We start from the raw sequence: 16,496 nt of genomic DNA, 5'->3' as shown, positions 1-16,496 counted from the left end.
GACGTTGAATGACGTTAAACTTCACCTAGTGAGCGTGGGCTTCGCCTTTGCAGACTTTGGATGTTCAGCAGTGAATGTGCAAAGTTTCACACATGTCGTACAGAACTACCCGGAATAAACTTGTTAACAATGTGTCTCATATTTTGCCTTTTGCGTTTCTTTTTTTGAAGAATATATCTTGCGGGAAAAGTACTGTAGAACAAGCGACATAGCCCCCCCCCGCTAGTACAGCGGTAAGTCTACGGATTTACAACGCTAAAATGAGGGGCTTTATATCCTTAGGTGGGCTCAGCAGATAGCTCGATGTGGCTTTGCTGTAACACACACACACACGTTACACAAATTTGAGAACTGTGTTTGTATTTGTTTCGAGATCAGGCAGTCTATTAGCTGCTAGAATTGGACCACTGTAGATATATCAAAGCTGTAAACCACATTCCCATCTGTAAAAAGTATTTTATCTTTTTTTAAGGGTTTTACCGTATGTTTGAATTCTCGCCTTTCCGTGGCATTATATTCTCATTCACACAGAATTTCTCATCTGTCAGAATTCCTTGGGGCCTGGCATGACCTAGCGCGTTAAGGCGTGCGCTTCGTAATCTGAGGGTCGCGCCAAACATGCTCGCCCTCCCAGCCGTGGGGGCGTAATAAGTTACGGTCAATCCCACTTTTCGTTGGTAAAAGAGTAGCGGTGGGTGGTGATGACTAGCTGCCTTCCCTCTAGTCTTACACTGCGAAATTAGGGACGGCTAGCACAGATATCCCTCGAGTAGCTTTGTGCGAAATTCCAAAAAACAAACAAACAAGAATTCCTTGGAAGCCTTTCAGAAGAGCTTTTATCAACAATCGAACTTTGGATAGCCTATCGTAACCAAAGTGACCAACTTGCTTGTCATAGTTGTTCAAGTGGAGGAAGCATTTCGTAGCTTCCACGTGCAGCATTGATATCGTGTTGGTCAACAGTCGTTTTGATAGGAATCTTTCCAGTACGTACGTGACCAAGGAAAGACCAAATCCAGAGTGTAAATATTTGAGTCGCACTAAACAGACAAGATATTAGTTTACCCCACCACGCGTTTTAGTCTAGTAGGTTTCAGCAGTTGTCCATAATTGGTACAATAAAATAAAGCGGCCTTAGTTTTTACACACAACTCGCAGCTACGTTTTGTTTTCATGGGTATTTACTGATATATTAAACTATAGGCTACGTCTTTTGACTGATGTATTAATAAATAATCATACGAATAAAACAGATGTATGATAGATATATCCTGCAAAAAGGTTTTATTTTCTAATGCTTGTGTTGTTTGGATCTCCGTTCATAATGTTTCATTGGTTTCGTTCGTGGGTAGGAAATGTACTCTTGATCATTTTTATCAGTACGACAAGCTAATTTTGTCTTTTACTTCTCTTTGTCAGAAAACAATGATGCATTCATTTTCTGAACATACAAAATATTTCCATATAAATATAATCGTAATGTCTGTCGTATGTCCATATCACTGTTTCGCAGGGTGTAGATGGATCTTCATGATAGTTGGTATAGAGGTTCACATAAATTATCAGTTTCGAGCCGTGCATTAAGAGCGACGATCAAATCCTACTGTTCGGTCTGATAATAGTTGGCAATAGATGGCGCTGACGAGCTGCCTTAGGACAGTATTCCTTCAAGTCAATCGCTTCCTGTGGGGGATTTGCGTTAAAAACAAACAAACACCATCAACAAACAAACAAACAAAAACAGCAAACAGTCTTTCTGGAAGGTGTACTACTAGTTTTTTTGTTCTTTAATTTTACGATAAGAACTGCAACGGTAACGCAATTTGTTATCACGATTTGAGGTAATATCGAGTTCTGCTAATAGCCATGTGAACTTGGAGTCTGTATTTACATTTTTTAGGGATATTAACCAACATTCGTACACCGGTGTAACAGCTGTAAAATATTAGAAGGAAAGGTGATTTGGACGAGGGTAAGTGAAAAAGTTAGTGCAGGTATGCCACAGTTCGAATCTTAACTATTCCATGAAAGATGTATTGTGTATATAAATATCTGCATTAAAATTATCTCGTTCATCGTAATTACTTTTGTTTGTTTTTTTGCCATTTAGTAGATATAGGGGTAATGTACGTTTAACCCTGTACAGAAAAATCTGTGAAATGTAAATTCTGATAAAATCGGGGTGGAAGTACCAAAGAAGCCATTTCTTCGTGCATTCCATCCTTCCATCTACAAGTGACCCTTCATATGACTTTCAAATATCAAATGGTAGTTACTAGTTGAGAACTGCATTCCTTCATTACTGTTGATGATTAGCCCTTTTTTCAATTCATATTTTTTTTTTGCGTTAAATCTAGCCACGCAGCTCCAAAACAACGTGCAGCAAATAACTTATTTCATCATTTCTAAATTTTCGAACCTTGTTTTGCGGTTTTTGTTAAAATATCATCTTTTTCAAATTCTCATAAATGTAGATCGATTAGTGTTCATGGACGCACTAAATAGTGGAAGCAGTAACCAACCTATAATATATTACAGAATAACCATTTTATCAAGATTTTTAAAATAAACATTTCACATTCGAAGGTTCGTAAATCAGTTGGTGTTTGGACAATTTACGGAAATGTTATATCTTTGCATTGAGTTTATCTTGAGTCAACAGAAAAATTTACTTTTCAATTTCCGTTCTTTTATTTACATTTTTATTACACCCAATAATTACACAGAATTACTTTTATATTTCTTTTTTATGTTTTACCGGTTAAGAACAAAGTTGCTGTTCAAAAAATAATAACCAAAGAACTACAAATTTATTGTGTTTTCCAAAGGAAGCTAACCAAGGTCATTGACATTGATAGTAATATTGATTTTAAGCTACTGCAAGTGGGTGACATATTACACATGTAGGTGGTGTTTCCATTTTACTTTTTACCAGGAAATCTGTGGTTGAAGATTCACGAGCGAGTTTTGCATTTAGCAAATGGAGTCGGGTGCAACAACCTCAAGTTACGAGAATATCTTGAAAGCAACAACAAATATTGTAATATTGAAGACAGAAAATGAAATATAAAACTTCGCTGGTTGTTGTTAATATTAGTTGTAATATGTATTTTTGAGAAATAAATAATTAAAGATGTACTTAGTTGAGAGAAAAAAGCACAAAATACACAACACCGGATGCAGATATTTATTGTCCGATAAAAATTATTACTCCAAAGCTGTGTAATAAATATATATGTAAAAGATTAAAACAGTAGTATTTGTACTTGTGTATTTGTACAGTCATAAGCTGGCTGCTGGAGACAAGATGAAGTATTTACGTGTGTACAAGTGCACCTGCTATCTGCAAGTAAAATTTCGAAATTAGCAGGTTTTATGTCCAGCAAGGACAGGTGGTTAAAGTGCTCGACTCGTAATCCGAGGGTTGCGGTTTCGAATCCCCGTCACACAAAACATGCTCGCTTTTTCAGCCGTGGGAACGTTATAAAGTGACGGTGAGGCCCATTGTTTGTTGATAAAAGTAATCCAAGAATTCGCGGTGGGTGGTGGTGACAAGCTGCCTTCTCTCCAGTATTACACTGCTAAATTAGGGATGGCCAGTGCAGATAGCCCTCGTGTAGCTCTGCGCAAAATTAAAAACGAAAAACGAACAATTAGGAGGTTTTATAGTCAACATAAGAAACAAATATTTCTATAAAACACTAATTTACTCATGGCGAGTATAAAACTACACAGACGTTCACGAAGATTATTTTACTTGCATGCATAGTAACTTATCACAGGAGTCAAAGCATTTCCACTTAAAACAAAAGTACTCGAGTGCATGATACTTGAAAACAGAGAAATGTGAAGAGTATGGGTGTGTTGCTCTTCTCTCTTTCTTTTCGTAAAAATTTGTAAGAAAGGGAAGGAAAGTTTCAGCACAAAGCGACAAGAAGAATTTCTTAGTTGTTTTTTACATTTCATATAAATTACGTATTTAAATATAGTTGATTCACTGACCTTCCCTTCTGGTATTACAATTTTGAAGAGTTACAACCAGTCATCCTCTTTTGTACTTTGTTTCTTTTTTTAATCAGTACTGGTACTGTAGTGGTTTGTGTTTTTTTTATTTATTGGTACATATGAAGTATCAATTGAAACTTTAAAAGATGTTTCCATTTACATGGTGTATGTGGTATTCAGGTAAACAACTATCTACCAGATAGAAATTAAGTATCTGCAAAACATGTTCCAGAAATGTCATAATGACCTTGGACAGTAGAAGAAAAAACAAAACTGGTCCACATAGGATAAAGACAAGATAGGGTATAATGTGATACGGCACTTTTAAGTTATACCATGTTTTTTAGTATGGTTTCTCTTAGTTCTTAGATTTCCTATGTCCAGGGTTATTCATGCATGTCAATAAAAGTAATACAGTGGTGCTACTAGTCTCAGAGTCTGGTTTGTTTGTTTGTTTGTTTTCCTTAATTCATTTACATTTTTACCTCAAGTTATAATATTGAAACCCTCTTTCACTAGGGACTTACCATATTCTTTCAAGGCATATTCCTTAATACTAGAAAACTGGTTTGATCTGAAACTCAGATATCCCATAACTAATAATTCTAAGGATGTTGTAGTAGATTCAGTACAAACATACTTATATCTAGACATTTATACTGATATACAACTCACCATAATAGATTCAGTGTACACAGACTTGCCTCTAGACATTTACACCTATATACAGTTCATACCATAATAGACTCAGTATATCTAGATATTTATACTGATATACAACTCATACCATAATAGATTCAGTGTATACAGACTTGCCTGTAGACATTTACACCTATATATAGTTCATACCATAATAGACTCGGTATACAGACAGACTTACATTTAGACATTTATACTGACATAAAATTCATACGGTGATAGATTCGTTACATACAGATTTACATCTTGAGATTTATACTGACATACAATTTATACCATAATATTAGGTTGAGGAATAATTTGTGAGCGTTTTTAAATAATTTCATTCAAGCATTACATGCAAGACTATACAATACTTCAGTGCATGAACACATTACACCCAAAACATTTATTATGATACTTTATCTCATGTAATACCTAGGTATATAGTATGCATTGTTTTAAACGAAATTGCAAGAAATTAAATGCGAAAAGCAGATGGTGTCGAAAATTCTCGATTTTGTCCACTTGACATTCCATTTAATGAGCTGAAAATGAAAGCAAAAATTAAAGACATGAAAATCAAACACACCATCTATTAGAGCAAAAATTATCTACCAAATGACATGAAATATTTTGCAAAAGCGTTTCATTTATGAATATATTTTTTTAACTTGAAAAAACGCTCACGAATTATTCCTCAACCCAATAGATTCAGTATACACAGACTTGCATCTAGACATTTATGCTGATATACAACTCGTACCATATAAATTTTCTGCATTGTACCTTAAAACATAATAAAGAAGTCCCTAACTGTAGTGGTAAGTTTCATAAAACACATTAACTTAACTTGAAAAAACATAATGAAGTCCCTAACTGTAGTGGTAAGTTTCATAAAACACATTAACTTAACTTGAAGTATCCTTTTTATGTATTTTTATGTTCTTTTTCAACATTAACAGACAGCCTTCACATATAAGCATCCATACAGAATAGGGATGGTATCAAGTTTAATTTAACACTACACTTTCAAGTGAGACCAGTGTTTTAGTATAGTGTTCTCCAAATGTTAGATTACATACATCTAGGACTGTTTAAGTAATGTATACAAGGCAGGGAACTCTGAACTCGTTTGTTAATGATGGTCAGTATTGTTTTAATGTTTTGTTTTCAGAATAATTAGACGGCAATGTACTTAGTTAAGGGGAAAAGACACAAAGAGGTTAATATGTAATAAATATGCACGTACAACTACTTTAGTAGTTTGACTTCTTTCAATTTTGTGGGTTAAGAACAAAGTTGTGGTTGCTAAATAAAAAGTAAACATCCTTAAGTTGATAAGAAAAACATGAATAAAATGTGATAAAATGAAGAGTGAAAGATCATCATGGAAGAGAAGGTACAATGAAGTCAAAAGAAGTAAAAAAATTGTTTAAGATGAGAAAGCAAGGAAATATAACATTAAAGCTACTTCCAGATATTTTGTCTTAAAGTATCCATTGCACAGAAGAATGGAATTAGTTTGATTTCTTATGAGGAATATTTACTATAGACATTTTGCCACAACACAACTTCAGTAGCTCTGTTTTTATGTATGGGCTCAAAGCAATTTCTGGCATAGATTTTCTAGAGTTTGCATTTGTCTGATTGTTGTATTCTGTTTTTGGTTTCCTTGTGCTTCTGATTTGTATTTTGCTTGTATTATTGGTCTAATGTATGTTTACATCTTAAATTTACATTTAAAAAAAAAGCCATTGTTAAATTAAATTTATTTTTGTTGAAGAAAAAATTGTCTTTTTTTTCAGTAATGCCTTTATTTTAAATGGATGAACAATGATTTCAAAGTGTAATAAAGTTCTTTTATTAAGGGAACATACTGCATGTTTGAGTGGAATGATGGTATATTCCCCAGATAAAATCACTTCATTATATTTATAAATTGTTTGCCATTTGACTGTTATATTAGTATAATTTACTTCCATACACAACTATCTTTATTTTAATTTTCCCTGAGGAAAATTCAAGAGTATTAAAAGTTGTAATTAAAGAAAAATGGAAAAGATCAATAGATTCAAGGTTGATTTATAGAAAAAAGTGAAGTTAATAGAAAAATAGAACCTGTTAGAACCTAGTAACTTTTATTTTATAGTAAATAATAAACTTTTTTATAAATAATAAACATGAACATGTTAGGCTTTATAGATGCAATATACTATAATGCAATAAACGTTTACAGTATTACTTTGAGAATTACTACCAGTTAAAATACATCTGATGCAAATAGAAAGTGTTTGTTACAATTTAATCTTTTTTTGTTATTAAGGTAATTTAAATCTAGTATTATATCACTTCTTTTTAGATGTAAAAAACATTTTCTTTTTTGTTATATTACACAAAGAATCCATTGAGTTTGCCACAACTTAACACAGTTTACACATCTATAACATTTGTGTAGTTTGTGTGCCTGTACTTTTGTCTTAATATCCTTACTTTCTGCCTGAGATCTAACAAAAAAAATACATACTTTTAATTGAAAAGATAATAAATGTTTCCTTCCTGCATCATCATTGAGAAGATTGTTACAACCAATTGTACATTCAGCTGATAAATGCAGCTGGATGAGATAGATTGGGTCAGTATCAATTAAGATTTTCACAGGTTGAAAAAAACAACCAAAATCTGACAGTCATGATCATGAAGATCCATGTTACTGGTTGTTAAGATAAAAACTGTAGAGCTCATTAGCAAATGACAACTCTTTAGTTACTTCTCTGGACTATAAGACTGACACAAGACTTGTAATAATGTATACTTGAAGAGTAACAATAAAAATGGTTAACTATCAGTGACATGTTTTATTAGTTTAATGTTTAGTAAAGAGTAATTACTTAATTTTTTGGTAATTTCTATGTGTATGTAGAGTGTTAAAGAACACCATTTAATTATTTTTCTATGTTTATGCATCTGCAAAATGTTTTCAGGCTTCTTTGATTGTAAGACGTTTCAGGATATTGTGTCCGATCAAATGCAAAACGTTTTTTTTCCTAATGAATTTTAGAGTCTGAATGGTCACACAACAGCTGTAATGTGTGTAAAATTTGGTCGTTCAGAAGATACAGTTTGTGCTGGTTCTGTGTCAGGGTCAATGAAGTTGTGGGACTTGGAGGCCACTAAAAGTAAGTGCCACAAACAAGTATTCCTAATCTTCTACTTTGTTGTGTATGTTCCATATCAAAATTGTAATGTGAGAATAATCATCCTTAGAAAGTTAATGCTGAATTTGTTTTTATTTTGCTTTGCATAATTTACTGTTTATCTATTTAATATTAATTTTGAAACACTTAACTGTGAAGGTAACTTTGGGATGAATATTTCATTACAATGTAAATATTTGTGGAGTAACAGTTTATTCAGACCTAATTCTTTTATCTTGAAAAGAAAGAAAACAGTATTTTGTGATGTTTCTAGGAATGAAATGAAGTGACACATAAATTTGTTTAAAACTGAGGAAACTAAAGCTGTCTCTGTATTTATTTAAAGATGGGAAATTTTAATTCTTTCAACTTGTTTTATTTTCAGTCTTAAGAACTCTTACTGGACATAAATCCAGCATCAAATGTGTGGACTTCCATCCTTATGGAGAATTCATTGTTTCAGGATCCCAAGACAACACTCTCAAAGTATATCAGTTACTTAGATAAAAATATGTAATTGATATTTAAACTAATAAAAAATAAAGATACTTAGTTTTGCTATTGTGTTTTTTAAATGCATTTATATAAAAAATGTTAACTAAATGTAGCTATTTTGATATGTTCAGCAAAATACAGATATTCATAGAAGAGCACCATAACAGTTTAGTTCATGAGGCTCATAAGTATTAGAATTAAATAGCATATTAACACAAATATTTTATAATGCTTACAAGAACAGTCAAGAAACCTTATCTGCATCTTTTGTCTACTTTAGTTAAACTGTAATTGTTAGTTTCATGTTGCGTTGTTCTTTTTTAACATTATTGGTAAATGTTATTGGTAATGTTTACATACTCACACAGTTAATTTTTTTCAGGTAAGTTATATTTTTGTACTTTATTTATTCATTTTGTCTTCTCCACAAAGTTGATAGGGTTAGAATAAAAACTTGTATTTGAAGATTTTTTTTATAAATATCATAACATGTAATTTACAAATATTGTCATAGACTTGAATTTTTCAGGGTTGATTTGAAAATAAGAAATTTCTTGTAGAAATGTTTCATTGTTTTTGATTGAAGGTACTTAAATCCTTGTTTAACTTTCACTGTCCTCTTCTGGAACACTTGAAGTTTGAAGGTTTCAAGAAATGGCAACTTTACACTAATGCAATCAGAGCAGCCACACTGGGACTTGCAATTTAAAAATTTATTTTTTATTTTATTGGCCCTTTTTATTCTGTGCTGTTGATTATCCTATGAAGTATTCAGTTTAATACCATACTATTGTAATTCAATAAAGTAGCAACATTTGTCTTTGTATGAAGAAAATGTTTTGCAGGCCATGTTAATACAATTAAAAACTCATCTTTTAAGTATGTACAAAAATTAGATTTCAGGCAAAAATATTTAAAAATTACCAGATTAACAAAATATTTTTCTCTAAGATACCAGGTAATGATTGACCAGTGTTAAAAATAGTAATATCAAATTGAAGGCAGATGTTCATTGTGTGTATTATTCACACTGTACCACAATAATCTTGTTGTTCATTAGGGAAATTAGATAAAGAACATTTTACATGCTGGCCACAAAACAAAACATACTACAAGTTGGGTTTCAATACCTGTGGAGGGTACAGTGCAGATTTCCCATTATGTAGCATTTTCCTTAACAATGAAAGTAACAAATAAAAGCACTTGTACCAACCCATTAACTTTACACATCTTCCTCTTTTTGTTTTGTATGTAGGTGTTTTAGAACTTATTTGTTGTAATATATTGTAATCAGTTCATTGATTATTTATATACCTAGTTTCTGATAAGAAAATATTTTATAAGAAGAGAAGCATAATGATTGTCATAGTTATCTGTGTGTTTAGACAATGTTTGTGATTAAAGCAGTTGCTCTAGGTTGTGATGATAGATTAATTTTTGTTTAGAATATGTGTTGTTATCTTTACTCATACATTGAATATTTGTGATGGTGTGTACTTTACTGAAAATATGAATCAAATTTTTTAATACATATATGTATTAGGAAGTGATAAATGTATTTTTGGTTAACATTTCTTGCATAGATACTAATTGAATTTTGTGTTATGAAATTTTGTTTGTCTCTTGTTTTTTGTAGCTTTGGGACATGAGGAGAAAAGGATGTATTCGAACATATAAGGTAATAGTTAGTTAAGCCATGTAGATGTTTATATAATAATAGATAATGATGTTTCATTGTCACAAGTTCTTGTAATGTATCAGTTAGATTAAAGTAGTTTCAAATTTTCACAATTGTTTGAAAAAGAATTATGTAACTGTTCCTTCTGTAAATTGCAAAGGAAAAATTAAACAAAACATTAAGGCTTGAGAGATGAGAGAATATTTATGATGCTTTATTTTATTTGTAGAATTAAAACATTATAGTTCTGTGTTTAATAAGGTGTGATTATTTTTTAGGTGTTGAGTATGGAAAATAGTTTGATTGATTGGTTACTTTTATATCTATTATGAAGAATTTTTCATTCAAGTCGTATTAAAATATTTTTTTTATGATTGTACTTATATTTGTTAAGTGCTGTCATGTAGCTCTTTAAAGATTTTTTTAGTACAAAATTCAAGGACTGTAAGGGACTTAACGCCCCCCCCCCCATGCACCCAAACTTTTTAGACAAGTTCAGTTGCCACCTGTGAAGTTTCATAAAGATCTGTGATTGCATGTCAGATAATTTCACGCACAACTAATGGTTAAATGCCAATTTCTGATTGAACACTTTTAATACAGCAAGTTTTGTCAGAACTAGAGAAATACAATCAAATATCCATGAAAGGCTCAAATGCCTGTTCATTCTTGCCAGGATATCTACAACACAGTTTGGTTCAACTTTAATATCACGGTGAATGTATAATGAGGCCAGTCCATTCAATCGATTTTCAGTGGTAGTTTTTCTCAAATACGTTTTGAGTCTTTTGAAAGTTGAAAACGAATGCTCCACTTAGCTCGTGGCAAATACTTTTAACAGTCTAGAAATGACTGGGAACATTTCTGCATTGTACATTCCATGTATACATCTATGACATTTTTTGGTCTGTTGTTCACAAGTGATTTGTACCAAACCCTAAGTTCACTTACTGCAGCTAGTGAAGTGCTGTCAATGTCAGCCTTGTATATATTGACCAACTCTTTAATTTGGTCACATTGTTGTGCTGTAGATTCTGACCATTCTGTGGTAGATCCTGATGGTAGTAGACACATGAAGTTCATAAGAAGAGTTTTGTGACTGGACAAAAAAGAACGTGAGTATTACAGGCATTGATGATTTCATTTTGAATTTGAGGACTCGGATACATAGCATTCCTCTTTGTACTCTTAAGGCTTGCTGAAAGCTTGACATCACCCTTTGCCCTGTAGCGTAAAATTGCCCGAAAATTCCCATCATTATTGATGGGCTCCTCATCAGTTCCACCAACAAGCATTGGACCAGAATCATATTTTCCCTCAAAGCTAAACCCTGTCTCCCACACAGCAATACAGTATCAATAATAGGTATTAAATATTGCTGGTTCTGTTCAATTTCTTGCTTGTAAGTTGCATCAAGCTGCAAGTGCACAGATGAACTTGTGTTTATGACCTGTAGAAAATTGTTAGCTTTTTCTTTGCTGTCTTGGTGGTACTGTTTCAATTCATATATCTTGAAGTCTTCAACAGCCTTCTTCCAGTTTGCATATGGAAATTTCACTAGTTGTCCCAATTTCTGGTTTCCAACACCAGCACCATTAGGAGCAAAAAGACAGCAGTACGTGCAGAAAGCACTCTTTGCATGTTGACTGTAGAGTAGCAATCTCCACTGTGAAAGCCAACGATGCTGAAAATGTAACTTTCTTGGACCACACTGGGGGAAAACATAATCACTCCCTGGCTTCCAGGCATTCTGAAGGAGGCATTTTTTGATTTCAGCATTTATCTAAAAGAGACAGAAAGACATAGTTCTAATTAAGTTATTTTGCACATAGGAAAGTTTGTTGTGAGAGTACAATAACCTTGAAGAGAGGCTTAGAGCTGTACTTCACTGAGCAGGCCTAACATCCTGTGGCTGTAGGCCTACAATCACTAGCAGCAATGAATATTCAGTCTAAATCTCATCAGAGTGTTTGCATGATTTTTTATACAAAGTTAATATAATGAGTAGTCGATTTGCCTGTTTACCAATGCTGACATCATCAGAAATGTAATTTCCAATGTCCCAGACTGGACCTGAGGCAGTAGTGGCAGCACTGGTAGAAGGCCACGGTGATGACTCTGACAATTCTAATTCAACCTGATTTGCTGCAGCAGATTGATCAGGTTCAGCCTCATGAATGGGTTTAAAGAACCCATGCAGTGTCTTTTGCTTTTTCAGGTTTGACATAGTGAATGATTGTTTATCGCAACTTCTGTTTGTCAATGTCACATTCTTTTTGTAAACGTCACATTCATAGTACCGATGGCGCCAATGGTGCCACTCACTGTTTATTTGTAAAGTTAATTCTTGAAATCCAGGGAATCTGAACATACACTGTCCATGATATTTGAATACAGATTATAGACACTATACATATATTTTGCACTCTCCTGAGTGACTATTTTATATGTTGGTGACAGGACTGTAGGCCTACTTTACTGGGCCTGATAACTTTAAGTTATATATGGGTCATTCCATGTCAAATCATCCAGATTTTGGAAAATTTTCAAGGTTACCCCCTCAGAATGCCTTGAAAAAATTCACATGTGCTCATCTACCCATATAATGAAAAATTGCCAAAGATTAGATCAATATGTCTAATAGTTTGTGATTTACAGCCCTGTAAATTTTAAGTAGTTTTTTTCTTTTGTTTTGGCAAATTCATTTTCAGGCAACTTTGGCTACTTAAAGCTGCAAGAGTAATGGTGGTAGAAGGCTGAAATTTGCTACACTGGCTGAATTAATCTCACAGAATTAAAAAATGTTTTCAAACCAAGTTTCTCTCTTAGGATTTTCATAGTGAGGGAGTAAAATCACCTGAAAACCCAAACTCGTAAAAAACATTGGTTTATTTAATAAGCCATAGCTCTAAGACTTAATATGATACAAAGGTATTTTTTTTCTAATTTCCTATAACATATCAGTTGATAAATCAGCAATTGTTGTAATTAAAAGTCTGTTAGATCTCCTGTAAAAAAATTTAGCTGCATGCAACTTTTTATGATTTAGCTAAAAATAGCCCTACTTCAGGCCACAGTTTGACTATGTCACCAGTTATTCAGCCTTTTCAGATTTTTACCATATAATACATCTCTGAATATGATCTACAAAACAAATTAGGATGATGTTCAACCCACTTTTTGAGTTATAATTTTTTAAAGTATCCTCTGACCATACGTTTTTTTATTTAAAAAAAATTAAGTTCAGGTGTGTTACTGTGTGCAAATATATCCATAAGATTTTTAAATAATTTATGAATTCCATTGAAATATTTTAATCAGCCTTTACCATATATTCTTACATCTCTGAACATGATCTTCAAAAAAATCAAGGTTGTGAAAAATAATAAATTATCAAATTTTAAGTGTCTGTGATATATACCATTGGGCAAAGACCACATTCAGGGCATTCAGTTTTTTCTTGTCAATCAAGAATCAGTCCTGCAGAATTGTGTAAAGTTTGATCTACTTGAGTGCTATGAAAAATGTAAAACTGTGGCAGGTATTAGGTCACATCATAGCTTTATTCTACCAACAAATTGTATATGAGAAGGCTATCAGATGATGATGTGTTCACAGTTGTACCTGTTGGTAGTAGCAGTGAAAGTGATGTTGCAGCAGTTCAAATAGGGTCTAATGATAGCAATGACAATTATCAACCAGGGAAATACGTGTCATGCATATATGATCATGAATGGTATGTATGAAACATAAACGATAGATCAGATGAACATTCCGATGTGTTGGTGTCATTTACGAAGAAATCAAGAAATGAACTGTTCTCATGGGTGCAAGGTCACATAAAGATGAAAGCTTGATTCCTTTCCAACATATTCTTTGTCTGATAAGTGCACCTACCGTGCAAGGCAGTAGTGCTCACCACTATGTTCTAAGTCAAAGTGATCTCAACATAATCAAACTCAACTTTCAGAAATTTATTCAAGCTGTCTGAACAAAGCAATGTTTATTTGATGTTGTTAAGGCTAATTTATCGCCAAAGCAGTTTTTGAAACATTTCATTGTCATGATTATTGCAGTTTGGCTTTGGTGTGATTATAATCTTTCTCGGTTATCCCCTGTTGTATCACTGTGCTTTTTGTGTCTGATTTACCTTTGTATTTATTATATTATGAATCTTAAACTCAGCCATATCTGCATAACTGTAATGCACACACAATATATTTGCATTGCCATGTGATCTAACTAGTTATGTCAATAAACTTGTTCAGATATGAATTAATTCTTTCTTGTTTCTTACAACTTTATTATTTAACATTGTGAAAGGCTGGTTAGAATATTTCAGTGGGATTTATAAAAGCGTGACAGGTATTTTTCAAAACTGTATGGATATATTTGCACACGCAACTTTCAGAAATTTATTCAAGCTGTCTGAACAAAGCAATGTTTATTTGATGTTGTTAAGGCTAAACACACCTGAACTTAATTTTTTTAAAATAAAAATGTATGGTTAAAGGATACTTTAAAAAATTATAACTCAAAAAGTAGGTTGAACACCATCCTTATTTTTTTGTAGATCATATTCAGAGATGTAAACAATATGGTAAAAATCTGAAAAGGCTGAATAACTGGTGACATGGTCAAACTGTGGCCTGAAGTAGGGCTAATTTTAGCTAAATCATAAAAAGTTGCATGCAGCCAAATTTGTTTACAGGAGATCTAACAGACTTTTAATTACAACAATTGCTGATTTATCAACTGATATGCTATAGGAAATTTGAAAATAAAATTCAGCTTTGTATCATATTAAGTCTTAGAGCTTTGGCTTATTAAATAAACCAATGTTTTTTTATGAGTTTGGGTTTTCAGGTGATTTTACTGCCTTACTATGCAAGTACAAAGAGAGATAAACTTGGTTTGAGACCATTTTTTAATTCAGCCAGTGTAGCAAATTTCAGCCTTCTACCACCATTACTCTTGCAGCTTTAAGCAGCCAAAGTTGCCTGAAAATGAATTTGCCAAAAAAAAGAAAAAAACTACTTAAAATTTACAGGGCTGTAAATCACAAACTATTAGACATATTGATCTAATCTTTGGCAATTTTTCATTATATGGGTAGATGAGCACATGTGAATTTTTTCAAGGCATTCTGTGGGGGTCACCTGCAGCCCCCTGGATGATTTGACATGGAATAACCCATATTACATATATAGGCTTATATATTTATTTATGATTAAAAAAAATAAGACTGGCACCTCAATCCCCCAATGACCATTTCTGGCTATGCCTCTGTATGTAAATCAAAATAGACCAAAGTCCTAGCATTGAGCCCTGAAATATACCCCTTGTGACGTTAATGCAGTTTGACTGAACTTCATTTATAACAACCTTTACTTTTTTCCATCCAACCAATAAGTCGATTTATCCCCCTCATCCCTATAGAAATGATTTTTAACAAATTTTTTATGTAGCATTATGTCAAATGCTTTTTGAAGATCCACAGACTCTCACCTTCATATAAATAATTATTCATGCCTTCAAACAATGTCAAAAAATTAGTAAGACAAGATTTTCCCCTAATGAAACCATATTAATTAGTTATCAAAATTTGCAGAACATCTTTTATCAGACTTTACACATAGTTCTCATAATTGGTGTGAGGCCTTTTTATTACTGGGACAATTTTTATCATCTTTCTTGAAAATTGTAACAATTGGCCAACTCCAAATCCTCTGGCATCTGTTCATTGTTAAAGGACTTACAAAAATTAGTATGAAGTGGCTCACATATTCAACCCTTAAGGTTTTTCAAAACTCTTGGGAAAATGTTATCCAGCCAAAGAGCTTTATCATTCTTTGAACTTTTAAGTCATTTTGTAACAAACTCAGAATTAATGTGTTTCTTTTGTTTTTATTTAACAGTCATTTAGAATGAGGAATATTGCTTGTATCTTCATTTGTAAAAATTGAAGAGGAAGCAATATTTTATTACCCATCCATCTCATAAACATAGGATATGATCCTTTCTTCCTTTATCATCCCTCAAAAGCCCTACCCCTATCCTGACATTTTATGTGCACTGAATTTAAAAAAAATTACTATATATTTTTGGGTCAATCGGCTGGTCCACTTGGGCTAGAGTCAACTAAGTACAAGTGTTGGAAGTTCTCAACGGGTGTTGTGGACATTGTGCCTGATGCTGGTGTTTGGGTATAGTGCTCACGAAACCCTGGCATTGCTGCATTGTCATTGCATGACTTTGTAGTGCGTCCCCTTGTAGGGCTCCATGGTGGGTGGGGTCAGTGGGTACCGAAATTTTTTCTTTTTCCTATGGATCCTCTAAAAAATTTAAATAAAATTGTAAAAAAACAGTCAATGGGTAAGCGACCACATCTTGAATACTCAGAACAGCAATCTTCAACATCAGTAACACACATACCTCATTTT

General features: G+C 32.9%; 1 protein-coding gene across 10 annotated transcripts in view; it reads left to right on the top strand.

Annotated features, from left to right (window-relative positions):
* LOC143237621 (katanin p80 WD40 repeat-containing subunit B1-like) overlaps nt 1–16,496 on the top strand; it is an 84,958-nt gene that overhangs the window by 24,570 nt on the left and 43,892 nt on the right. For all 10 annotated transcript variants that reach the window (XR_013020168.1, XM_076477074.1, XM_076477075.1 and 7 more), the window contains 3 exons: nt 7,745–7,862; nt 8,266–8,366; nt 10,012–10,053. Coding sequence is in view for 9 of the 10 variants with exons in the window: in XM_076477074.1 (XP_076333189.1) it covers nt 7,745–7,862; nt 8,266–8,366; nt 10,012–10,053 (261 nt within the window). In the remaining variant the exon portion in view is untranslated. The remainder of the gene's footprint in view (nt 1–7,744; nt 7,863–8,265; nt 8,367–10,011; nt 10,054–16,496) is intronic.

Source organism: Tachypleus tridentatus, chromosome 13 (assembly GCF_004210375.1).
Source record: "Tachypleus tridentatus isolate NWPU-2018 chromosome 13, ASM421037v1, whole genome shotgun sequence".
In the NCBI taxonomy this organism is placed as follows: domain Eukaryota; kingdom Metazoa; phylum Arthropoda; class Merostomata; order Xiphosura; family Limulidae; genus Tachypleus; species Tachypleus tridentatus.
Note: the sequence above shows the minus strand (reverse complement) of the source record. Positions and strands in the feature narration are given on the sequence as shown.